We start from the raw sequence: 27,313 nt of genomic DNA on the forward strand, positions 1-27,313 counted from the left end.
GTCAGCTGCGTGATTAACTTCTGTGTTCATATGTGTTAGAAATTGAGAGTTCAGGCAAAAAACTGTCTCTCAGCCGATCCTGATACGTCCAAATAACCAGTGACGAAAACCCCAAAACCGGAATGAATGCTGCTTGTACTGTCTCGCGCATCCCATTCAGTCCTGGCAGATTCTCTCGGTCTACACGTTGAATCTGCTCACAGGACATTATCCAGTCCGTGACGAGCTGGTTTGAATGTGTCTGTGGTCTAAATGTGTTGGTGTTTCTCTCTAATCACATCACCTTGAGAAAATGCACCAGGTAGGGCTGGGGAGAAGACTCGCACTCACGGTAGAGTTGGTTAGTGAACTAATCAGGTTCAAGTCTCCTATCCTGGAGGAAAGAAGACAGCGTGCCAGGGAAAAGAAGAGGGGGTTAAATAAAAAGTACACTGAACAAAAACATCAACGCAACATGTAAAGTGTTGGTCCCATGTTTCATGAGTTGAAATAAAAGATCCCAGCCACCTGACAGGTTTGGCATATCAAGAAGCTGATTAAACAGCATGATCATTACACAGGTGCACCTTGTGTTGGGGACAACGCATCGCATGCAATTCTACGTAATTTAGGCCTACATGACAGGAGACATTATCAGAATATTTTTTAATACTACACAAATGAGTGGCTACTCTGACAGTGTCAAACAGATAAATAAAAACGACCATATATGGTTCTTAGATTAACTTAGTTTTTGGGAAACTGGCCTTGGTATTGACCTGGCCCAGGGCCTATAAAAAGAAGGGAGACACACAGATTGTACAATATTAGGAGGAAATGTATAAATATTATAGGCTACAGTAGGCTACTAAATCAACTTTCCAGTGCCACTGACTCACCCAATGATGAAGATAGCATGAATATGCGTAGCCTAGGCTTCTCACTGTACTGGTGATGGTCTCAAGATAGGCCTGAGCTACTTTGAAAAACAGTGCTGTTCGTCAAATCAAATCAAATCAAATCAAATGTTATTTGCGACATGCGCCGAATACAACAGGTGTAGACCTTACAGAGAAATGCTTACCTACAAGCCCTTAACCAACAATGTAGTTTTAAGAAAAAAAGTGTTAAGTAAAAAATAAAAATAAACAAATAATTAAAGCGCAGCAGTAAAAACAAACAGTAGGGAGGCTATATACAGGGGCTACCGGTACAGAGTCAATGTGCGGGGGCACCGATTAGTCGAGGAAATTGAGGTAATATGTACATGTGGGTAGAGTTAAAGTGACTATGCATAGATAATAAACAGAGTAGCAGCAGCGTAAAATAGGGGTGGGGTGGGGTGGAGTGGGGGGGACAATGCAGGTAGTCTGGGTAGCCATGATTAGCTGTTCAGAAGTCTTATGGCTTGGGGGTAGAAGCTGTTAAGAAGCCTTTTGGATCTAGACTTTTGCTTGCTGTGCGGTAGCAGAAACAACTGTCTATGACTAGGGTGGCTGGAGTCTTTGACAATTTTTGGGGCCTTCCTCTGACACTGCCTGGTATAGAGGTCCCGTGTAGCTCAGTTGGTAGAGCATGGTGCTTGCAACGCCAGGGTTGTGGGTTCGATTCCCACGGGGGGCCAGTATGAAAAAAATTATAATGCACTCACTAACTGTAAGTCGCTCTGGATAAGCGCGTCTGCTAAATGACTAAAATGTAAATGTAATAGAGGTCCTGGATGGCTTGGTACTGGGCCGTACGCACTACACTCTGTAGTGCCTTGCAGTTGGAGGCTGAGCAGTTGCCATACCAGGCGATGATGCAACCAGTCAGGATGCTCTCAATGGTGCAGCTGTATAACTTTCTGAGGACCCATACCAAATATTTTCAGTCTCCTGAGGGGGAATAGGCTTTGTCGTGCCCTCTTCACGACTGTCTTGGTGTGTTGGGACCATGATAGTTTGTTGGTGATGTGGACACCAACAAATTTGAAGCTCTCAACCTGTTCCACTACAGCCCCGTCTGAGTTGTTGAGAAAGAAAATGGTAGCTTCTAATGACCAATTAGACTTCTCTTTTCAGCAGTAGGTATTTGTTTATCAAACGTATTTCCCACAATTGTATTTTGAAATTTGTGAAAGGTCTTTAGATATTCACTGACAGCGCTAAGAGAAATAGAATCCATAGAAATAGAATCCATAGAACGAAAGTGGCCATTCAAATCAGGACTGACAGCCATTTTGAGCATACCCATGAGTTTACCAGTCAAATTACCTGGGTGAGGTTCCAAAACCCTTCCCAGCTAGCACATTTGGTTACTTGGAAGTTGGTGGGCCAATGGAGGCCAATGGTGACTTTAAAACAGTTACAGAGTTTAATGGCTATGATAGGAGAAAACTGAGGATGGATCAACAACATTGTCGTTACTCCACAATACTAACCTAATAGACAGAGTGAATACATGCATCCTGTTTGTGTGTGTGTGTGTGTGTGGAGGAAAATCTTGTTCAGTCTGCTTTCCACCAGACACTGGAAGATCCAAACTGATTGCGTGCGTCAACAAGTTTATGTGTAGCCAGGCACTAAAATAGAACTTTGTTCTATTTTAGACGCTTGACGCGCTGCATGTCCTGCCTCTCCCATCTCCTCGTTGGTTTTTAGGAGCATCTACCCAACTGGATGATCAAAAGATGAACGAGGTCCACACTCCAGTACAGTTGGCTGCAATAATGCCATATAAAATCCACAGAAGAAGAAGACTGAACTAGGAGAGATTACTAGAAACTAACTATGTTTCCCCTTTTATCTGTGGATTAATTGTCGGAGTAGAGTAGACACGATTTTCTGTGATTCAAAATGGGTCGATATTCTACAAAGATCCAGCAAAAAAAAAGGTCCTTGTACATTTCAGGTAAAATAACAACCCAATGTTTATATCCCAGGACAAATTAGCTAGCAACAGCAAGCTAGCTAGCTAAATGGCCATATGTGTTTTGACCTGTTCCCAAATTAATATAGTTGGTTCAGAGTTTGTTTTGATATTTCAATCTGCATGTCCTGATCGTGTCTGGTGTGGATAGACAAAATCAACATGTGTGCAATGGTGCACGTGCGTGCCCGGTGTAGTCAGTATGTAAGCATTACGAAATTTCTAGTTGATCAAATAGGCCTTACGTAGCAAATAAGCCATTACATTTTTTGTTAGCCAAATTCCACACTCTCTCATTGACCGCCATACAAAACTCCTTGCTTGGTGGCAAAAAAACAAAAAAACAGCCACCTGCTGGAGAAGACAGATTTTGGGCCGATTTGGGCCTCTCGCTTCACCTCTTCCTCTCTGGTTTCATTCATGAAGTTTTTGGTCGGAACAGTTTTTCAAACCAATAAGATTGCAGCTAGCGTGATAAGCTAGCTAGTTAATTGTTTTATAATACATTTAGCTAGCTTGCTTAAAGGGATACTTAGGGATTTTGGCAATGAAGCTGGAGGTAGTTTTGAGAGCAAATGCTAATTAGTATTATCGCAATGACTGGAAGTCTATGGTATCTACTAGCATAAGATCAGCTACTACCGACTTCCAGTCATTGCGTTAACGCTAGTTAACAACTTCCTTCCAACTGCACACAGAGACATAAAAATGGTATCCACGAGTTAATCTGACACTGGGGAAGTAGATAAACGGCTTCAATGCCAAAATCCCGAAGTATCCCTTTAACATTGACAATATGGTCAAAGTTAGCTACATTAACCATATTGTAGTTGTCAAAAATGGATTTGTTGTCATCTTTTGGTTGAAAAGGTAAAAGGTCAGTTGTGAAACATCACAACTCGGGCAACAACATTTCCCACTTGTAATTCCGACTTGGAGGGTCATTCAAGTGAAACTTCCAAGTCGGAACTTCCAATATCTCTGATAGCACGTGAATGCAGAATAAATCCAGTATATCTGGCTTCTGTCATGGCCACCATCATTTATTGAGGAGCAAGGTAAAAAACGAGGCCAAATCAGTGGGTGCAGTTCCCCTTTAAAGTATTAATTTTGTAGACATAGTAAAATAACTGTAGACAGAGCCACCGTGAAATGTGTGGCGAGACAGCATTTGCCCCAGTACCTTTCAATCTGGTGGCACCACTTTAAAAGCAGCAGCACTGAACGCATTTACCAGACATATTCATTTATTCACGTCATAGAAAAACAAATAAAAGCAGTTTAATCGTCCTCTAAAACTAGCTCGAATTATCCCGTCTATAGCTAGCTAACAAAACTACTACCATTGGCTTTACTTGCCTAGCTGGATAGCTAGCTAGGTTGATGCAATCATGCAGCCAGCAGCTAACGTTAATCATTTAGATTCACTGCTGCTACCCAAGGCCAAGGGATAGTTCCTGAAAAAGTTAGTCGGCCAGTTTGTTAATCCAGTAATGTTGGCATATTATTTTATTTCCACTGCTTGTGATTTTTCACAAATGTTTGTGGTGCAATTTCACTGTCTTAAAAGTAAAAAACCTACAAATTCTGCCACAGTCTACACAGAGAATATGAACACATGTCCAACCATAGCAGATGGATGGCTAATTCAGAAATAGAGAATTGATGGATTCTAGCACCACCATAACTTTCACAAATACAGAAACAGGCAGCCATCATGGCATCAGTATTTTTTGACTAGCTAGTGAATAGTGACACCTACTCATATGAACTGGTAATGCAGGTTTGATTAGAATAGAGTGCAATAGAATGAGTGACATTCAATAAAATCTACTTTATGAAAAGGTGGATATTATTTTCAATTAAAACGTTGAAAGTAGTTGATTTAATTAGTGAATTTATGGATTCAGTTGCAATCAGTTCCAATGAGCGCCAGTGAACCAAGCTTAAAGGTTTTATGACTTACACATAAAAAAACTATGTTACAAAGTATACTGTGTATAGTGTTAATTGTAACCCTGCCTTGTTACAACATCTACTGTGTATAGTATTAAATGCAACCCAAATAATAGATTTTATGACATAAAATTAAAATACTTTTCTACATTGAAAGTCCACTGCTTAACATTGTTTGTCTGGCTAACCAGACTCCTTGCTCTGGCCAAACGCTACCCCACACACACAGACATTAGTTTCTTCTAAAGTATTTTAATGATGACAGAGCAGCGTAATAATTTAGCGTGAGTAGTCAGGCTATAAAATTGTGTGTGTGTATAGAGTGAAATTAATATTTAAAGACAACCACGTTTCCATCCACAGTTTTTATGCGAGTGAAGTCATACCATATTTTAAAAAATCATGACATCTGATGGAAACAGGAAGATTCGGTACAATTTTATAAATGCCAACAGATAATTTGTTAGTTCGACACGGTGGGATCTTTTTGTGTTGGTAAAATGTATAATCAGAGAAATTGTGGTGTAAACGCCTTTATGTGCAAATATTGATATAATAACCATCATATGGAAGTAAACTTGGAGTCACGGGATGACATGGTGTGTGGTCCTCCCACTACGACTCAGGAAACCATGCAGTTCCGAGGCAGGATTGTGTCGAGGCACAGATCTGGGAAAGGGTACCAAAACATTTCTGCAGCATTGAAGGTCCCCAAGAACACAGTGGCCTCCATCATTCTTAAATGGAAGAAGTTTGGAACCACCAAGACTCTTCCCGCCCGGCCAAACTGAGCAATCGGGGGAGAAGGGCCTTGGTCAGGGAGGTGACCAAGAACCTGATGGTCACTCTGACAGAGCTCCAGAGTTCCTCTGTGGAGATGGGAGAACCTTCCAGAAAGACAACCATCTCTGCAGCACTCCACAAATCAGGCCTTTATGGTAGAGTGGCCGGACGGAAGTCACTCCTCAGTATAAGGCACATGACAGCCTGCTTGGAGTTTGCTAAAAAGGCACCTAAAGGACTCAGACCATGAGAAACAAGATTCTCTGGTCTGATGAAACCAAGATTGAACTCTTTGGCCTGAATGCCAAGCGTCACGTCTGGAGGAAACCTTGCACCATCCCTACGGTGAAGCATTGGGGTGGCAGCATCATGCTCTGGGGATGTTTTTCAGCGGCAGGGACTGGGAGACTAGTCAGGATCGAGGGAAAGATTAACGGAGCAAAGTACAGAGAGATCCTTGATGAAAACCTGCTCCAGGGCGCTCAGGACTTCCGACTGGGGTGAATGTTCACCTTCCTACAGGACAATGACCCTAAGCACACAGCCAAGACAACGCAGGAGTGGCTTCGGGACAAGTCTCTGAATGTCATTGAGTGGCCCAGCTAGAGCCCGGACTTGAACACGATCTAACATCTCTGGAGAGAACTGAAAATAGCTGTGCAGCGACACTCCAACATGACAGAGCTTGAGAGGATCTGCAGAGAAGAATGGGAGAAACTCCCCAAATACAGGTGTGCCAAGCTTGTAGCATCATATCCAAGAAGACTCAAGGCTGTAATAGCTGCCAAAGGTGCTTCAACAAAGTACTGAGTAAAGGGTCTGAATACTTATGTAAATGTGGTATTTCCGTTTTTTATTTTTAATACATTTGCAAAAATTTCTAAAAACCTATTTTTGCTTTGTCATTATGGGGTATTGCGTGTAGATGAGAAGAAAAAAAAACAATTTAATCAATTTTAGAATAAGGCTGTAACGTAACAAAATGTGCGAAAAGTCAAGGGGTCTGAATACTTTCCGAATGCATTGTATAATCAAAATATACAACAATAGACAATATAATGCTAATATTACATCAGATGTCCTTTGGTCCTACAGTATCTGACATCTGAAGAGTCGGAGTAAGGAAATCAGTCAATTGAAATAAATTCATTACGCCCTAATCTATGGATTATGACTGGGAATACAGATATGCATCTGTTGGTACAGATACCTTTAAAAGAAAAGTAGGGGCGTGGATCAGAAAACCAGTCACTATCTGGTGTGACCACCATTTGCCTCATGCAGCTCATTTGCATAGAGTTGATCAGGCTGTTGATTGTGGCCTGTGTAATGCTGTCCCACTCCTCTTCAATGGCTGTGCGAAAGTTGCTGGATATTGGCGGTAACTGGAACACGCTGTCATACACGTCAATCCAGAGCATCCCAAACATGCTCAGTTGGTGACATGTCTGGTTAGTATGCAGGCCATGGTGGAACTAGGACATTTTCAGCTTCCAGGAATTGTGTACAGATCCTTGTGACATGCATTATCATGCTAAAACATGAGGTGATGGCGGCAGATGAATGGCACGACAATGGGCCTCAGGATCTCGTCACAGTATCTCTGTGCATTCAAATTGCCATCGATAAAATGCAATTGTGTTCGTTGTCCGTAGCTTATGCCTGTTCACAACGTTGACGTCAGCAAACTCCTCGCCCACACGATACCATACACACTGTCTGCCATCTGCCCGGTACAGTTGAAACTGGGATTCAACCATGAAAAGCAAGTGTGCCAGTGGCCATCGAAGGTGAGCATTTGCCCACTGAAGTCGGTTACGAAGCCGACGGACGACGAGCACGCAGATGAGCTTCCCTGAGATGGTTTCTGACAGTTTGTGCAGAACTTCTTCTGTTGTGCAAACCCAGTTTACATTTACATTTACATTTTAGTCATTTAGCAGACGCTCTTATCCAGAGCGACTTACAGGAGCAATTAGGGTTAAGTGCCTTGCTCAAGGGCACATTTACGTCATTTAGCAGACGCTCTTATCCAGAGCGACTCACAAATTGGTGCATTCACCCTATAGCCAGTGGGATAACCACTTTACAATTTTGGGGGGGTAGAAGGATTACTTTATCCTATCCCAGGTATTCCTTAAAGAGGTGGGGTTTCAAATGTCTCCGGAAGGTGGTGAGTGACTCCGCTGTCCTGGCGTCGTGAGGGAGCTTGTTCCACCATTGGGGTGCCAGAGCAGCGAACAGTTTTGACTGGGCTGAGCAGAAACTATGCTTCCGCAGAGGAAGGGGAGCCAGCAGGCCAGAGGTGGATGAACGCAATGCCCTCGTTTGGGTGTAGGGACTGATCAGAGCCCGAAGGTACAGAGGTGCCTTTCCCCTCACTGCTCCATAGGCAAGCACCATGGTCTTGTAACGGATGCGAGCTTCAACTGGAAGCCAGTGGAGTGTGCGGAGGAGGGGGGTGACGTGAGAGAACTTGGGAAGGTTGAACACCAGACGGGCTGCGGCATTCTGGATGAGTTGTAGGGGTTTAATGGCACAGGCAGGGAGGCCAGCCAACAGCGAGTTGCAGTAATCCAGACGGGAGATGACAAGTGCCTGGATTAGGACCTGTGCCGCTTCCTGTGTAAGGCAGGGTCGTACTCTCCGAATGTTGTAGAGCATGAACCTGCAGGAGCGGGTCACCGCCTTGATGTTAGCGGAGAACGACAGGGTGTTGTCCAGGGTCACGCCAAGGCTCTTCGCACTCTGGGAGGAGGACACAACGGAGTTGTCAACCGTGATGGCGAGATCATGGAACGGGCAGTCCTTCCCCGGGAGGAAGAGCAGCTCCGTCTTGCCAGGGTTCAGCTTGAGGTGGTGATCCGTCATCCATACTGATATGTCTGCCAGACATGCAGAGATGCGATTCGCCACCTGGTTATCAGAAGGGGGAAAGGAGAAGATTAGTTGTGTTTAATCAGATGTCCGGGTGGCTGGTCTCAGACAATCTCGCAGGTGAAGAAGCCGAATGTGGAGGTCCTGGGCTGGCGAGGTTACACGTGGTCTGCGATTGTGTTCGGTTGGACGTACTGCCAAATTCTCTAAAACGACGTTGGAGGCGGCTTATGGTAGAGAAATTAGCATTACATTCTCTGGCAAGAGCTCTGGTGGACATTCCTGCAGTCAGCATGCCAATTGCATGCTCCCTCAACTTAAGACATCTGTGGCATTGTGTTGTGACAAAATTGCACATTTTAGAGTGGCCTTTTGTCCCCAGCACAAGGTGCAAATGTGTAATGATCATGCTGTATACTCAGCTTTTTGATATGCCACACCTTTGATATGCCACACATTCTTTTGGCAATGGAGAAATGCTCACTAACAGGGATGTAAACAAATTTGTGCAGAACATTTCTGATAAGCTTTTTCCATGTATGGAATATTTCTGGGATCTTTCATTTCAGCTCATGAAACATGGGACCAACACTTTACATGTTGTGTTTATATTTTTGTTCAATAATAATATTTTGTCATACTGTAGCCTAAGAATATAGGACCCCGAGTTTTACCTGACCAGGTCATGAGATCAGGAAAAACTCCAGGCCCCAGAAAAGACACATACGAATTTTGCCACACCTCTTTTAAACCTGTGGTGAAACTGACTGTAGAATATTACAATGCAGCCTTTGATTTATGATGAAATGTGATTAGTCATCTTATTTCTATTATTTAGATGTGTACAGTGGTTTTGTAATGTGTTCTTGCCTGACTTTTCCACAAAAAAAAAAGTGTTTCAAGGAGAATTGATGCTGCCTGCAAGCCAAGCATCCCCAAAGGTGAGCACTTGAACCATATTAAATTTCACTACAGAAATTATAGAAAGAGTCTGGAACCTATTATTTGCACATATAGGTAGGCTACACAACAAAATTGGCCAAAGCTATACCATCTGCAACAAACGCAATATGACAATTCTCATCTCTTGGTTATATTCTATTTGCTATTTATGGTAAGCACTTGCATACAGATCAATACCTGAGTGGGAAAGCTTTTTTTACTCAATTCTTGATATCAATGTGTAAATGAGACACTTGATCAGTTAAATACAAAGAATAATATTTTATTATTCAATATTACATTTATAAACCGCATTATTTGTGGAGTCAAATGCTTCAGGGTCAGCGTAATGTGCTAACATAACAGTGAACAGAATGGTCGTAGCTAATGTAACCACGCTACAGAACGAAAGAAGTGAAGACAGGAGTGTGTGTTGTTGGATACAGGGTGTATTGAATGCATTCACCCTGAATTGAAACGTATCCTATCCTCACACAAAGTGAAAACAGGTTCACTGGAAAGACCAGTTTGATTTATGTTGATTTCTTCTGCTTCTTCTTCTCTGCCTCCTCTTCTTTCTCCTTCTCGATTTCAGCCACAAGGGTTTCAATTTCTTTAGACTCCAAAAGCTGAGAGAGAAAGATGTACAAAACAGGAAATGATTTCAAAAGACATCCATCCAGAGAATAAGTCAGTTAACTGCTTTTGAGCTATTAGTGTGTGTACCTTCAGTGGCTGATTTCTCCTGATCACAGCCAGCTCAATGTTCTTTCCTCCTGACTGGACGACCTGTGAGGATAGGGTCAGGAGGTTAGCATGCTGTTGTTCATTACCATCAACCACCATTAGTGACTTAGTTGCACGATTCACACTATAGAATCGACCCAAACCATATTGTGCCGGCGCAGATATTTTCGTTTCACATTGTCCTTTCCAGCAACTATAGTGGATGCGTAATCAGGCCAGCCCAGTACAGCTCGCCTTGGCCATATAGTGTGGATCAGGCAAGTGCTGGTGTTTGCACTAGCCTACCTCCAACAGGGCTTTGATGGCCAGCTTTATAGCCTCGTTGTCAGTGGCGATGGACTCGTCTGTGTAGTTCTTCTCCAGAAACTCCCGGACAGTCTTTGCACTGCGACCGATGGCATTAGCCTGCAGAAGAGTAGATGGAGAGGTTACCAACAAAAAATGAAGTAACCTTACAAAATAGTTTGACTGATTTAAACCACAAATCCAAGGCAATTTACAACACCATTTCTTACAACAACAAAAAAAATAGGTTAAATAAAGCCAGTATTAGTGTGGGCATGTGTGTTCTGCTTTCTACTCATAAAGCCAGATATGAGGCCACTGTCTGCCACACACCTTCCAGGCATGGTATGTTCCAGACGGGTCGGTTTGGTATAGCCGTGGGGTTCCGTCGTAGTCGAAGCCCACGATTAGAGCAGAGATACCGAAGGGTCTTCGTCCGTTACTCTGTGTGTAGCGCTGGAGGCGTGTTAAGAGAGATACATTCTTAATCAAGGGGTTTGACTGTGTGAGAAAATGCCTTGGTCATGTTCATTTGTCACCAAATGGAAGAAAACTGAAACTGGGATGACTACCACTACCTGGACACTACCAATAAGAAAGTCATTTTTATTTTCTGTTGGAAAGTGTTTCACTACAGTGTGCTCCAATGAACACTTGAGCTGAGTGATTGAGTGTGGCAATGACTCATGTTCATACCAGTGTTTCGGTGCAGCCTACCTGTTTGAGTGTAGCGATGTGGCGTGTGATGTACTCCACCGTAACAGGGTCCTCTACTGTGAGCCTGTGGCTCTGACACTCCACCCTGGCTCTGTTGATAACTATACGAGCATCTGCTGTCAGACCTGGAAGGTCAGGAGAGAGACAATATCAGTCACAACATCATACATTTCAGGCCTGTTACTCAAAACCAACACAAAACACCTGCTCTTCCACAAAATAAAAAGCAGGCCTTGCATCTGAAATCCACAGCAGAGGCTAAATGATAACGATAACTAATCACATTACCTGCAAATGCCATGCACACATGATCATCCAGTGCACAGATCTTGCGTACAGTCCTCTCCTCTTGGAGTTTAGCGACAGACTTTTTCTCAACACCCAGAACGACAATGTCTTTACCACGGATGCCAACCTGCACACATTAGCAAGAATGATTAGTCTGCATAGCTCCATATAAAATTAAGCAAATCTGTTATCATTTTCTGAGATGAGCAGCCAGACTGTAATAATGACGACCTGGAACGAAACCTGTTTGGCAACGTTAGCTAGCTGGGATAGTTGGCAGGTTAGCAACAACATGCAAGTCATGCTGGCCCCGCTGTGTAAGTAACGGGGTAGCTATCCGCTAAATATGTAACTAGCTAGCTTGAAAATGAGCAAGATGCTTCTTCACAGCTAAAGCTACAATCCATTGTCAGTTCGAATTCACAAAGCAACGGAAGTAGTTACGACTGGAAACCAAACGCAACTTCAAGTAGCTAGCTAACGTTAGCAAATTAGCTAACTAGCGTGGCTAGTTAAGCTAGCTAGCTAATAACACTCACCGCAGTGGAGCCTTTTTTCACAGCCTCTTGCGCATATTCCACTTGAAACAGGTGTCCATCAGGGGAAAATACTGTTATAGCTCTATCATATCGGGCGGCCATCTCTAACCACTAAGAAAAGTTAAATAAATAAAAAAAATACGAAGGCTTCACCTGTTAGCTAAACAACCCGCTAAGGCTTTGGACCAATGACTGCTTTGGACTGGTACCAATTTGCGCATGCGCTTGTAGCGACCCGCTGAAGAGGCGGTGCTGTTGATTCGATCACCTCCGTTCCGCCAACAAAAACAAGAAAGACCTAGCAAGAATAAGGTCGACCTTATTTAAAAAGTAAAAGTCTGGAAATAAGATCGTGAAAAATAATACAAGTGGTCGAAATTCGTAACATTTTATGAGGAAATGTTAGCAGACTTAGTTTAACAATATGAAAAAAGGAATAAAGTTAATCGCCTTTATAGAACAAATTATATTATAGCATTGACATTATTGTTAACAGCATTAAAAGTAATCATTACTAGATAGTTATCATTGTAACAACAGTTATAAGGCTACTATTAATAATAATAATAGTAATAACAATAGTAACAATCTTGTGGACTTCAGGAGACAGCAGAGGGAGCACGCCCCTATCCACATCGACAGGACCGCAGTGGAGAACGTGAAAGTTCCTCGGAGTACACATCACTGACAATCTGAAACACAGACAGTGTTAACAGCGCCCTCTTCAACCTCAGGAGGCTGAAGAAATGTGGCTTGGCCCCTAAGACCCTCACAAACCTTTACAGATGAACAATTGAAAGCATCCTGTCGGGCTGTATCACCGCCTGGTACGGCAACTGCACCGCCCGCAACCGCAGGGCTCTCCAGAGGTTGGTGCGGTCTGCCCAACGCATCACCAGTGGGACACTGCCTGCCCTCCAGGACACCTACAGCACACGGTCACAGGAAGGCCAAAAAGATCATCAAGGACATCAACCACCCGAGCCACGGCCTGTTCACCCCGCTATCATCCAGATGGCAAGGTCAGTACAAGTGCATCAAAGCTGGGACGAGAGACTGAAAAACAGCTTCTATCTCGAGGCCATCAGACTGTTAAATAGCCATCACTATCCGGCTACCACCCGGTTACTCAACACTGCACCTTAGAGGCTGCTGCCCTATGTACATACTGTAGACATGGAATCACTAGTCACTTTAATAATGTTCACATACTGCTTTACTCATTTCATATGTATATACTGTATTCTACTGTATTTTAGTCAATGCCATTCCGACATTGCTCATCCTAATATTTATATTTCTTAATTCCATTATTTTACTTTTAGATTGTGTGTGTTGTTGTGAATTGTTAGATCATACTGCACTGTCGGAGCTAGGAACAGAAGCATTTCGCTACACACGCAATAACATCTGCTAAATATGTGTATGTGACCAATAATAGTTGATTTGATTTGAGTAATAATATTATTATAATAATTATAATAATCAACTTTAGAAAAACACTTTAAAATCCCATTGTTAATTAGCCCATATTCATATTGCACGATGTTCAGTACGTTTTTCATATTGGACATACTGCACCGTAGTACACAATTTCCTGTACGTTGTGTCGCAGTAAAAGGGGGGTCCATTCTACTCAGGAGCACTTCTAGTTTCCAAATCCACAGAGTTTACACCCAGAGGAGCATCGCTGCTCATTTGGCGGCCCTTATAGAGTGGCCTATCAACTTAAATCCAATCGTTTTTTCATCTTGGACATACATATTGCCCAGTTCTACCATACATGTTTCTAATAATGAGCTGATTAGTAGAATCAGGTGTGGTAGAACGGGGCTTGAACATGAAGCCACCCCTGATACAAAGTACTAACAAATCACAAACTGCTGGGAAAAACCCATAAAAATATGAATAATTATTCAAGGACAGAAGGGGACAGTCAGTGGGGTAAGGACATGGTCAGATCAAGGACAGGAGGGGACTGCCAGTTGGGTTTAGTTTAGTTTATTAGGATCCCCATTAGCTACTGCACATGCAGCAACAACTCTTCCTGGGGTCCACATAAAGCATACAGTACAAGATTTCTGGCTCTCACAGACCTGTAACTTCTTCTTTAAGAGGCTCCTCTGTCCTCCACTCGTTACCTGTATTAATGGCACCTGTTTGAACTTGTTATCAGTATAAAAGACACCTGTCCACAACCTCAAACAGTCACACCTCAAACTCCACTATGGCCAAGACCAAAGAGCTGTCAAAGGACACCAGAAACAAAATTGTAGACCTGCACCATGCTGGGAAGACTGAATCTGCAATAGGTAAGCAACTTGGTTTGAAGAAATCAACTGTGGGAGCAATTATTAGGAAATGGAAGACATACAAGACCACTGATAATCTCCCTCGATCTGGGGCTCCACGCAAGATCTCACCCGTGGGGTCAAAATGATCACAAGAACGGTGAGCAAAAATCCCAGAACCACACGGGGGGACCTAGTGAATGACCTGCAGAGAGCTGGGACCAAAGTAACAAAGCCTACCATCAGTAACACACTACGCTGCCAGGGAATCAAATCCTGCAGTGCCAGACGTGTCCCCCTGCTTAAGCCAGTACATGTCCAGGCCCGTCTGAAGTTTGCTAGAGTGCATTTGGATGATCCAGAAGAGGATTGGGAGAATGTCATATGGTCAGATGAAACCAAAATAGAACTTTTTGGTAAAAACTCAACTCGTCGTGTTTGAAGGACAAAGAATGCTGAGTTGCATCCAAAGAACACCATACCTACTGTGAAGCATGGGGGTGGAAACATCATGCTTTGGGGCTGTTTTTCTGCAAAGGGACCAGGACGACTGATCTGTGTAAAGGAAAGAATGAATGGGGCCATGTATCGTGAGATTTTGAGTGAAAACCTCCTTCCATCAGCAAGGGCATTGAAGATGAAACGTGGCTGGGTCTTTCAGCATGACAATGATCCCAAACACACCGCCCGGGCAACGAAGGAGTGGCTTCGTAAGAAGCATTTCAAGGTCCTGGAGTGGCCTAGCCAGTCTCCAGATCTCAACCCCATAGAAAATCTTTGGAGGGAGTTGAAAGTCTGTGTTGCCCAGCGACAGCCCCAAAACATCACTGCTCTAGAGGAGATCTGCATGGAGGAATGGGCCAAAATACCAGCAACAGGGTGTGAAAACCTTGTGAAGACTTACAGAAAACGTTTGACCTGTGTCATTGCCAACAAAGGGTATATAACAAAGTATTGAGAAACTTTTGTTATTGACCAAATACTTATTTTCCACCATAATTTGCAAATAAATTCATAAAAAATCCTACAATGTGATTTTCTGGATTTTCTTTCTCATTTTGTCTGTCATAGTTGACGTGTACCTATGATGAAAATTACAGGCCTCTCTCATCTTTTTAAGTGGGAGAACTTGCACAATTGGTGGCTGACTAAATACTTTTTTTCCCCACTGTATGTTTTTTAAAGCTAAACTTTATTTTTGCCTGAGTAACCTCTGGTGGCAGAGCATTCCACAATGGCATGGCTCTATAGATAACAGAGCGACGCATTAAATCTGTTTTTGGTTTGGGGACCGTGAAGAAGCCCATAGTGGCGTGTCTGGTGTGGTTTGTATGTCTGTTTGAAGTGTATGCGAATAGCTTATACAATTGGTTAGGTATTTTTAACACAGAAATGTTTCTTAAAAAGACTAAAAGAGAAGTAGTCCATTTCTCCTCAACCCTCATGAAATACTATCATGCATGTTGTTGATGTTAGTTCTGTATGTGCAGTTAAGGGTGAGGCGTGATGCTTTGTTTTGAGCCAGCTGTAGCTTTGCTAGGTCTTTATTTGCTGCACCTGAACATTTTACCGGGCAGTAATCAAGATGGAACAAGATCAAAGCCTGAACAATTAGTACAGTTGATCTTTGTGTCAAAAACCAGAACATATTTTTATAACAGACATACCTCTCCCCATCTTCACAACAACTTTGTCAATATGACTTGACCATGATAACTAACCATCCAATATTACTCCTAGGAGTTAAGGTTCTTCAACTTGTTCAATCGTCACACCCTTTATACACAACTCCAGTTGAGGTTTAGGTCTAAGAGAATGCTTTGAACCAAATACAATGCATTTGGTTTTAGATGTATTTAATTACCCATTCTGGCACTGACTGTAACTCCTTGCTAAGAGTCTCATTGAGCTCACTGGCATACATACAGTCGTGGTCAAAAGTTTTGAGAATGACACAAATACTAATTTTCACAAAGTCTGCTGCCTCAGTTTTGATGATGGCAATTTGCATATACTCCAGAATGTCATGAAGAGTGATCAGATGAATTGCAATTAATAATAAGTCCCTCTTTTCCATGAAAATGAACTTAATCCCCCAAAAAATTTCCACTGCATTTCAGCCCTACATCATGTCAGTCACTCTCTTGTTAACACAGGTGAGAGTGTTGATGAGGACAAGGCTGGAGATCACTCTGTCATGCTGATTGAGTTAGAATAACAGACTGGAAGCTTTAAAAGGAGGGTGGTGCTTGACATCATTGTTCTTCCTCTGTTAACCATGGTTACCTGCAAGGAAACACGTGCCATCATCATTGCTTTGCACAAAAAGGGCTTCACAGGCAAGGATATTGCTGCTAGTAAGATTGCACCTAAATCAACCATTTATCGGATCATCAAGAACTTCAAGGAGAGAAGTTCAATTGTTGTGAAGAAGGCGTCAGGGCACCCAAGAAAGTCCAGCAAGCGCCAGGACCGTCTCCTAAAGTTGATTCAGCTGCGGGATCAGGGCACCACCAGTGCAGAGCTTGCTCAGGAATGGCAGCAGGCAGGTGTGAGTGCATCTGCACGCACAGTGAGGTGAATACTTTTGGAGGATGGCCTGGTGTCAAGAAGGGCAGCAAAGAAGCCACTTCTCTCCAGGAAAAACATCAGGGACAGACTGATATTCTGCAAAAGGTACAGGGATTGGACTGCTGAGGTCTGGGGTAAAGTCATTTTCTCTGATGAATCCCCTTTCCGATTGTTTGGGGCATCCGGAAAACACCTTGTCTGGAGAAGACAAGGTAAGCGCTACCATCAGTCCTGTGTCATGCCAACAGTAAAGCATCCTGAGACCAATCATGTGTGGGGTCAACACTGCAAATATTGACTCTTTGCATAAACTTAATGTAATTGTCAATAAAAGCCTTTGACACTTATGGAATGCTTGTAATTATACTTCAGTATACCATAGTAACATCTGACAAAAATATCTCATAACACTGAAGCAGCGAACTTTGTGAAGACCAATACTTGTGTCATTCTCAAAACTTTTGACCACGACTGTAGTCATTTTAGCTTTTAGTAAGACAAGTGGCAAATCATTTGTAAAAATAGCGAAGAGGAACGGCCTAAGACAACTGCCCTGAGGGATACCGCACTGTTCATATCTGATATTATAGACGCTTCCATTTAAGAATACTCTCTGAGTTCTATTGGATAAGTAACTCTCCAACCATGATGGCAGGTGATGTAATGCCATAACACGTTCATTTTTTAAATAACACATTTTGATCAATGACATCAAAGGCTGCACTGAAATCTAACAATACAGATCTTATTATCCATTTATTCTAGCCAATCATCAGTCATCTGAGTCAGTGCAGTACAAGTTGCGTGGTCCTCTGTAGCTCAATTGGTAGAGCATGGCGCTTGTAACACCAGGGTAGTGGGTTCGATCCCCGGGACCACCCATACGTAAAAATGTATGCACGCATGACTGTAAGTCGCTTTGGATAAAAGCGTCTGCTAAATGTTATATTATTATTAAAGTTGAGTACCCTTCCCTATATGCATGCTGAAAGTCAGTAGTTAACATTAAAAAATGGCATTGTATTTGTTCAAACACAATTCTCTCCATCAGTTTACTAAGAACAGGCAGCAAACTGATTGGGTGGCTGTTAGAGCCAGCAAAGGGTGCCTTACTATTTTTAAGTGGTGGAATTACTTTAGCTTCCTTCCACACCTGTGAACACACGCACTCCTTTAAATACATGGCAAATAGGGGTGGCAATACAGTCTGCTACCATTCTCAATATTTTCCCATCTAGGTTGTCTATACCTAGTGGCTTCTCATTATTGATGGTAACATTAGTTTTTCCACCTCTTCCACACAAACTTACAGGGCTAGGTAAGAAGGGGGACAGCCAGTGAGGTAGGGACAGGGTCAGATCAAGGACAGGAGGGCACAGCCAGGGGGGCCAGGAAAGGGCAAGCTCAGACACTGAAAGAGAAGACACTCAGACCTAAGAATTATCCTGCTATTTCAATTACAATTCATTCTTTTATGCAGCATAATTATAAAATAGATAACACATTTTGGAAGGAAGTAGCCCAAATTCTGCTATGGCCAATTTCTACAACAAACACAGAAAGGGTTAGTGCCAACCGGTTTAAGTGGCAATGGAAAGATGAGAACGGTGTCATCCGTGATCTTGTTAAGCAGTTGCAAAAAGGAGTAGGCAGCGACAAAAGGCAAGTAGATAGTGACAGCAAGGTAAGGCAAGGAGGTAGTGGGGTGCAGTTTGGGATGGACTTCAGTGTTAATGATCTGCTTGACTTTGGTGAGACAGAGAAAATATCAGGGAAAGCGGGAACTCAGGGCAGCTAGAGAGGGAGTTAATTGTGGTATAGAGAGAGACCTATTGCTGAACAAAAATATAAACGCAACATGCAACAATTTCAACAAATTTACTGAGTTACAGTTCATATAAGGAAATCAGTCAATTGAAATAAATTCATTATGCCCTAATCTATGGATGTCACATGACTGGGTAGGGCTGAAGTCATGGGTGGGCCTGGGAGGGCATAGGCCCAACCACTTGGGAGCCAGGCCCACCCACTGGGGAGCCAGGACCTGTCAATCAGAATGAGTTTTTCCCCACAAAAGGGCTTTATTGCAGACAGAAATACTCCTCAGTTTCATCAGCTGTCCGGGTGGCTGGTCTCAGATGATCCCGCAGGTGTCCAACGTAGACGTAGTGAAGAATGCAATGGAACCAACACCCATAAAACAAAGAGTAGTGTAAAGAGTGAGGGCATTGAAAAGTAAAATGGAAAGGAATGGGTTACACAGACCAAAAAAGTGAAGAAACAGTTTTGTATATGTAATTCACCAAATAGAGATGGTGGCATGTCATGTATACCAAAATTGGTATCAGTTGGAGTGTATTGGCATACCTTTGGCTACGTGTAAGGAAATAGAATCAAAACCTTATGTCTGCAACTTAAACTCATGTCAAGTTCAAGTGCAGTCATTGGACAGAGAGCTTACTCTTAGAGGTGATTGTAATAGGTACAGTGCCTTGCAAAAATATTCATCCCCCTTGGCGTTTTTCCTATTTTGTTGCATTACAACCTGTAATTTAAATGGATTTTTATTTGGATTTCATGTATTGGACATGCACAAAATAGTCCAAATTGGTGAAGTGAAAGGAAAAAAATAACTTGTTTCAAAAAAATTCGAAAAAATAACTAACGGAAAACTGGTGCGTGCATATGTATTCACCCCCTTTGCTATGAAGCCACTAAATAAGATCTGGTGCAACCAATTACCTTCAGAAGTCACATACAGTGGGGAAAAAAAGTATTTAGTCAGCCACCAATTGTGCAAGTTCTCCCACTTAAAAAGATGAGAGAGGCCTGTAATTTTCATCATAGGTACACGTCAACTATGACAGACAAAATGAGAAAAAAAATCCAGAAAATCACATTGTAGGATTTTTTTATGAATTATTTGCAAATTATGGTGGAAAATAAGTATTTGGTCAATATCAAAAGTTTCTCAATACTTTGTTATATACCCTTTGTTGGCAATGACACAGGTCAAACGTTTTCTGTAAGTCTTCATAAGGTTTTCACACACTGTTGCTGGTATTTTGGCCCATTCCTCCATGCAGATCTCCTCTAGAGCAGTGATGTTTTGGGGCTGTCGCTGGGCAACACAGACTTTCAACTCCCTCCAAAGATTTTCTATGGGGTTGAGATCTGGAGACTGGCTAGGCCACTCCAGGACCTTGAAATGCTTCTTACGAAGCCACTCCTTCGTTGCCCGGGCGGTGTGTTTGGGATCATTGTCATGCTGAAAGACCCAGCCACGTTTCATCTTCAATGCCCTTGCTGATGGAAGGAGGTTTTCACTCAAAATCTCACAATACATGGCCCCATTCATTCTTTCCTTTACACGGATCAGTCGTCCTGGTCCCTTTGCAGAAAAAACAGCCCCAAAGCATGATGTTTCCACCCCCATGCTTCACAGTAGGTATGGTGTTCTTTGGATGCAACTCGGCATTCTTTGTCCTCCAAACACGACGAGTTGAGTTTTTACCAAAAAGTTATATTTTGGTTTCATCTGACCATATGACATTCTCCCAATCCTCTTCTGGATCATCAAAATGCACTCTAGCAAACTTCAGACGGGCCTGGACATGTACTGGCTTAAGCAGGGGGACACGTCTAGCATTGCAGGATTTGAGTCCCTGGCGGCGTAGTGTGTTACTGATGGTAGGCTTTGTTACTTTGGTCCCAGCTCTCTGCAGGTCATTCACTAGGTCCCCCCGTGTGGTTCTGGGATTTTTGCTCACCGTTCTTGTGATCATTTTGACCCCACGGGGTGAGATCTTGCGTGGAGCCCCAGATCGAGGGAGATTATCAGTGGTCTTGTATGTCTTCCATTTCCTAATAATTGCTCCCACAGTTGATTTCTTCAAACCAAGCTGCTTACCTATTGCAGATTCAGTCTTCCCAGCCTGGTGCAGGTCTACAATTTTGTTTCTGGTGTCCTTTGACAGCTCTTTGGTCTTGGCCATAGTGGAGTTTGGAGTGTGACTGTTTGAGGTTGTGGACAGGTGTCTTTTATACTGATAACAAGTTCAAACAGGTGCCATTAATACAGGTAACGAGTGGAGGACAGAGGAGCCTCTTAAAGAAGAAGTTACTGGTCTGTGAGAGCCAGAAATCTTGCTTGTTTGTAGGTGACCAAATACTTATTTTCCACCATAATTTGCAAATAAATTCATTAAAAATCCTACAATGTGATTTTCTGGATTTTCTTTTCTCAATTTGTCTGTCATAGTTGACGTGTACCTATGATGAAAATTACAGGCCTCTCTCATCTTTTTAAGTGGGAGAACTTGCACAATTGGTGGCTGACTAAATACTTTTTTCCCCACTGTAAGTAGTTAAATAAAGTCCACCTGTGTGCAATCTAAGTGTCACATGATCTGTCACATGATCTCAGTATATATACACCTGTTCTGAAAGGCCCCAGATTCTGCAACACCACTAAGCAAGGGGCACCACCAAGCAAGCGGCACCATGAAGACCAAGGAGCTCTCCAAACAGGTCAGGGACAAAGTTATGGAGAAGTACAGATCAGGGTTGGGTTATAAAAAAATATCAGAAACTTTGAACATCCCACGGAGCACCATTCAATCCATTATTAAAAAATTGAAAGAATATGGCACCACAACAAACCTGCCAAGAGAGGGCCGCCCACCAAAACTCACAGACCAGGCAAGGAGGGCATTAATCAGAGAGGCAACAAAGAGACCAAAGATAACCCTGAAGGAGCTGCAAAGCTCCACAGTGGAGATTGGAGTATCTGTCCATAGGACCACTTTAAGCCGTACACTCCACAGAGCTGGGCTTTACAGAAGAGTGGCCAGAGAAAAGCCATTGCTTAAAGAAAAAAATAAGCAAACACGTTTGGTGTTCGCCAAAAGGCATGTGGGAGACTCCCCAAACATATGGAAGAAGGTACTCTGGTCAGATGAGACTAAAATTGAGCTTTTTGGCCATCAAGGAAAACTCTATGTCTGGCGATAAACCCAACACCTCTGATCACCCCGAGAACACCATCCCCACAGTGAAGCATGGTGGTGGCAGCATCATGCTGTGGGGATGTTTTTCATTGGCAGGGACTGGGAAATTGGTCAGAATTGAAGGAATGATGGATGGCGCTAAATACAGGGAAATTCTTGAGGGAAACCTGTTTCAGTCTTCCAGATATTTGAGACTGGGACGGAGGTTCACCTTCCAGCAGGACAATGACCCTAAGCATACTGCTAAAGCAACACTCAAGTGGTTTAAGGGGAAACATTTAAATGTCTTGGAATGGCCTAGTCAAAGCCCAGACCTCAATCCAATTGAGAATCTGTGGTATGACTTAAAGATTGCTGTACACCAGCGGAACCCATCCAACTTGAAGGAGGTAGAGCAGTTTTGCCTTGAAGAATGGGCAAAAATCTCTGTGACTAGATGTGCCAAGCTTATAGAGACATACCCCAAGAGACTAGCAGCTGTAATTGCTGCAAACGGTGGCTCTATAAAGTATTGACTTTAGGGGGATGAATAGTTATGCACGCTCATGTTTTTTGTTTGTTTTTTTTTATGCCAAGGGGGGTGAATACTTTCGCAATGAGTGACAATAAGGTAACAATAAACAAAATGGTACAAACCGTGAATGTTTCATGACAGTTTGTAGAAGGTCAAGACAAGCAAGTGGCTATTCCCTATTTTCACCTAAATTCTGCAAATTATTCTAATGAGGATATCCCTATGGCTTATGTTGAAATGCCTAATGAGCAAGGCACTGAGGACAAATCAGAGATTCTGGATTACCAGACGATTGTGGTGAGTTCAAATAAAGAAACTTCAGTAACAAAAAGAAATCAGACCTCAGACACCTGACTTTCAGGTTAACACTATTGAGTGTAATTTATTTGATGAAGAACTTGTGCACAATGACATTGCGACAGAGCGTGAATCAGATAGGCCTAACGTTAGTCAAATTGCTTTTGGAATGGTAGATGAAGAATGTAAAACTATTATTTCTGTAAGTGAGGACACCATGAGGTGTATTTTGTCAGATGAGGCTAATTATGGGGAATTCAAGCATGAAACTCCATCAAATTCCATGTTTACATTGACTCCAAATTAATGGGTTAAGATTCACTCACATATCTGGCAAGTATTTTTAAAAATTCACACTGGAGGGTACATTCGAGAAGAAAATAAAATATTCAAATTCATATTGCATATTTCCATTACCATACAATTTCTATTGCAGAGAAAAGGCGTTCTAAGAAGCCATATCTTAACATTAATGGATCCCACACATTCCTCATGCAATTGATCATTCACCGTAGTTATGTTGACAAAGGATACTTTGAACTTTAGGGTTGCGTATGAAGGCAATATAGCACATGAAGGACATGTAATCAAGCCTAGACTAATATGAACTCCTGAGTGTCAGAAACTTGCTTTATCATTTGAAAAAGAAAGAGCATTTAATTTTTACAATGGTCTTTTAGCATCAGTAGACCCCCAGTCTTTGGCAGCTTCTAACAGAAGTGGTATTGGACCAGATAGTTCAGTAATGAGAAAGATTAAGTCTGAACAGTGTCTTGTTTTGCACGCTTTGTACAAAATAATAAAATGCAGTAAGACAAGATCTTTATAAAACATAGCTCATTATTATCTAACTATAACTGACATTATCATGTGTCTCCGGCCATGATCAACTGAAATGACCTCACGACCTGGGTGGTCTTAATCAATCATAGCACGCAGTATGATATGAGGGTAGAATGCAACCAATTACAATTCAGAATGTTTACACATATGAATATTACAAGCTGTGGCGTACCGCAGAATAGCCACCAGGGGGAGACTTGTTGAGGCCTGGTGACAGATGGAGTCTACATCACGCGGCGATGGCTCCCTCTGCTGGACGTGCCAGGTCTCGACGGGCCCTCCGGCCAGGACTAATTGGGGCTGATTGAGGCTAGTGAGTAACCAAGGGACTGATTGCTCACCAACCGTACGAGTCCCATATAAATGTGATATTATGAAATTGGAATTTCAACCCCATCTAAAACCTATATTTCAGCACCTGTGGCATTTATGCTTACTGACCAACACACACAGAGCTCTGTTGATCAACTTCTGAATGCAGTAATGGCTAAAGAGAGGGAAATACATAACACTAATACATTTCCTGTACCAATGACTAGTGATAGATCCATAGCTTTGTTGTAAGCAGATATTAAAGTATTTAATAGGGACACTATGAAGATGTATTTGTGGCGCTGTTGGAAAATAGTTATTGGAGTGGCCACTCAAACGGATCTCGAGTTCTGTATCATACGGGCATGTAAAAGTCATTTAATGCGGCAGGCTGTGAACTTTGTAAATCACAGTACAGCAGTAAGGATGAAAGGTATAAGGTGGGCATGTACATTTTACTGGTGAACTCTTTTAATCTAACACTACATCCATGGTATATGATATTTGCATAGTTCTTGGTAGCAGAATCAACTCCATGCTAAACTAAGTATTTAAACAACAATATAAATAATTGAATGTTTTGGAGTCTGATAAATCTCAGGAGGACTCTGTGAAATCTCCACCAGTGTTCTGACAAAATCAGGAAGCATGCCAGACATATGTAAATTCCCAAATGCAAGCTTAAACTGTTGGCTTAACTCCTCTTTACAGTCCTTTTTGCTTCTCCTATAGGTGAAAAAAACATTAAAAGAAATTGACAACCAGATCATTACCACACTCTCAGAAAAAAGGGTTCCAAAAGGGTTCTTTGGCTGTCCCCATATGAGAACCCTTTTTGGTTCCAGGTAGAACCCTTTTGGGTTCCATGTAGAACCCTCTGTAGAAATGGTTCTTTATGGAACCCAAAAGGGTTCTACCTGGAACCAAAATGTTTCTACCTGCAACCATGAAGGGTTCTTCAAAGGGTTATCCTATGGGGACAGCCGAAGAACCCTTTAAGGTTCTAGATAGCACCTTTTTTTCTAAGAGTGCAGTAAAACTCAGATAAAAGATAACTTTGCTTTTTTTACTTCAGTCTGCAAGTCAGACTCCAGGCTACAGCGCCCAACATGATGAGATGAGAAATGCTTTGACTGAGATCAATAAAACAGTTTTATCTTTGTCAATAGATAGATGTAATGATCCGCTAGATTTGATAGATAAATTAATGTTTTGGCTACATGATTTGGGGCTTAAAACTGTTGTCAATGACAAATACATAGATTACTGTGAGAAATGTAAAACCTGTGTTTTGCAGAATGGCATGCCAACGTCTGTTTTTACAGTTAATCTATCAACACAATCCTTTGCTGACATTTCCAGCATTTAATAACAAGGGGGATGCACCTAGTACAGTGATTTCAGAAATAATTTACACCCCTTGACTCACTCTGTGTGCAATAATGGTTTAACATGATTTGTGAATGACTACCTCATCTCTGCACCTCAGTCCAGCAGTGAATTTCAAACACAGATTCAACCACAAAGACCAGGGAGGTTGTCCAATGCCTCACAAAGAACGACACCTATTGGTAGATGGGTAAAAATACAAAAAGCAGATGAATTTCCCTTTGAGCATGGTGAAGTTATTAATTACACTTTGGATGGTGTATCAATACACCCAGTCACCACAAATATACAATCATCCTTCTTAACTCAGTTGCCGGAGAGGAAGGAAACCGCTCAGGCATTTCACCATGAGGTCAATGGTGACTTTAAAACAGTTACAGAGTTCAATGGCTGTGATAGGAGAAAACTGTGGATGGATCAACAACATTGTAGTTACTATACTAACCTAAATGACAGAGACAAAAGAAGGAAGCCTGTACAGAATAAACATGCATCCTGTTTGCAATAAGGCACTAAAGTAAAACTGCAAACAATGTGGCAAAGAAATGAACTTTTTGTCCTGAATACAAAGTGTTATGTTTGGGGCAAATCCAACCCAACACATCACTGAGTACCACTCTTCATATTTTCAAGCATGGTGGTGGCTGCATCAGGTTATGGGTATGCTTGTCATCGGAAAGGACTAGGGAGTTTTTTTTAGGATAAAAATAAACGGAATAGAGCTAAGCACAGGCAAAATCCTATAGGAAAACCTGGTTCAGTCTGCTTTCCAAGAGACACTTGGAGACAAATTCACCTTTCAGCAGGACAATAACCTAAAACACAAGGCCAAATATACACTGGAGTTGCTTACCAAGACATCATTGAATGTACCTGAGTGGCCTAGTTAGTCTTGACTTAAATTGACTTGAAAATGTATGGCAAGACTTGAAAATGGCTGTCTAACAATGATCAACCACCAACTTGACAGAGCTTGAAGAATAAAACAAATAATAAAGTGCAAATATTGTACAATACAGGTGTGCAAAGCTCTTAGAGACTTACCCAGAAAGACTCACAGCTGTAATCACTGCCAAATGTGATTCTAACATGTAATGATTCAGGGGTGTGAATACATATGTAAATTGATATTTCTGTATTTCATTTCCAAAAAACATGTTTTCACTTTGTCATTATGGGGTATAGTGTGTAGATGGGTGAGCTTTGTTTTTTATATACATTTTGAATTCAGGCTTTAACACAACAAAATGTGGAATAAGTCAAGGGGTATGAATACTTTCTTAATGTGGAATAAGTCAAGGGGTATGAATACTTTCTTAAGGCATTGTACATGTAGAAAATGTGATTTAGTGCTAATCAGACAAACAGTGTGGACTGCCACTCCAGATATTCTTATCCTTCATGTTAACCGTGTTACCTCAGATGGTAAATCAGTTAGGCGAGATCCGATATCCCCATCTCGTAGTATTGACATTCCAGCTGGCAACAACAGGCAGGCATACAGATTGAGCTCAGTAATATGCCACTCAGGCAAAACAGAAAAATAGGGGCACTACAGGTCACAGTTGATTTTTGATGGTTTCGAATTGAAGTCAGATGACCTGCATATTTCATAAATTTCCAAGAATAATGAAAACACAGATGGAGTGATTTATTTTCATAAAATTTATTTATTATCTTGAACAGTAATTAGCCCAACAGAGAGGGACTTCTAGCATGTGCAATACTTCTTGCAATATTCATCAAAGCTGTGTACTCCATGCACCAAAGACACTACTAGTAAAGATGGTTATGACAACAAAAAGCTATTTACCTACACATTTTACTCTGTCCAGCATACATAGCAAGCACACATATGAATTGTCTAGTGTAATGACATTTTCAGATAAATATAAATTTTTGAAATATTGACATTTTCAGATAAATATAAATTTTAGAAAATGTACACCAAATGTTAGGATTAACTTTGGTACATTAACTGTACTCAAAGAACAAAATCTCCAGTAGCCTATACCTTTGAATTAGTCTAACATTTATTTTCTGAAGCTTAATTTGTTGTGGTAG

The 27,313-nt window shown here is 41.9% G+C and overlaps 1 protein-coding gene across 1 annotated transcript; it reads right to left on the reverse strand.

Annotated features, from left to right (window-relative positions):
• Window positions 1-9,714: 9,714 nt before the first annotated feature.
• Window positions 9,715-12,246, reverse strand: LOC121539943 (proteasome subunit alpha type-7). Its single transcript, XM_041848595.1, has 7 exons — window positions 12,024-12,246; window positions 11,485-11,611; window positions 11,197-11,321; window positions 10,813-10,935; window positions 10,480-10,599; window positions 10,174-10,236; window positions 9,715-10,076 (listed from the first exon to the last, which is right to left on the reverse strand). The coding sequence occupies exons 1-7, from the start codon at window positions 12,123-12,125 to the stop codon at window positions 9,981-9,983; spliced, it is 756 nt and encodes a 251-aa protein (XP_041704529.1). The 5' UTR covers window positions 12,126-12,246; the 3' UTR covers window positions 9,715-9,980.
• Window positions 12,247-27,313: the final 15,067 nt, after the last annotated feature.

This window comes from Coregonus clupeaformis, chromosome 26 (genome assembly GCF_020615455.1).
Source record: "Coregonus clupeaformis isolate EN_2021a chromosome 26, ASM2061545v1, whole genome shotgun sequence".
Classification (NCBI taxonomy): Eukaryota; Metazoa; Chordata; class Actinopteri; order Salmoniformes; family Salmonidae; genus Coregonus; species Coregonus clupeaformis.

What these genes read in the sequence shown, in the direction of transcription:
- LOC121539943 (XM_041848595.1), bottom strand. Translation starts at nt 12,125, where the DNA reads ATGGCCGCCCGATATGATAGAGCTATAACAGTATTTTCCCCTGATGGA. An exon ending in TGAAAAAAGGCTCCACTGCG is followed by an intron (nt 11,612 to 12,023) that starts GTGAGTGTTATT and finishes TAATGTGTGCAG; the next exon opens with GTTGGCATCCGTGGTAAAGA. An exon ending in GGAGAAATCAGCCACTGAAG is followed by an intron (nt 10,077 to 10,173) that starts GTACACACACTA and finishes TTTCTCTCTCAG; the next exon opens with CTTTTGGAGTCTAAAGAAAT.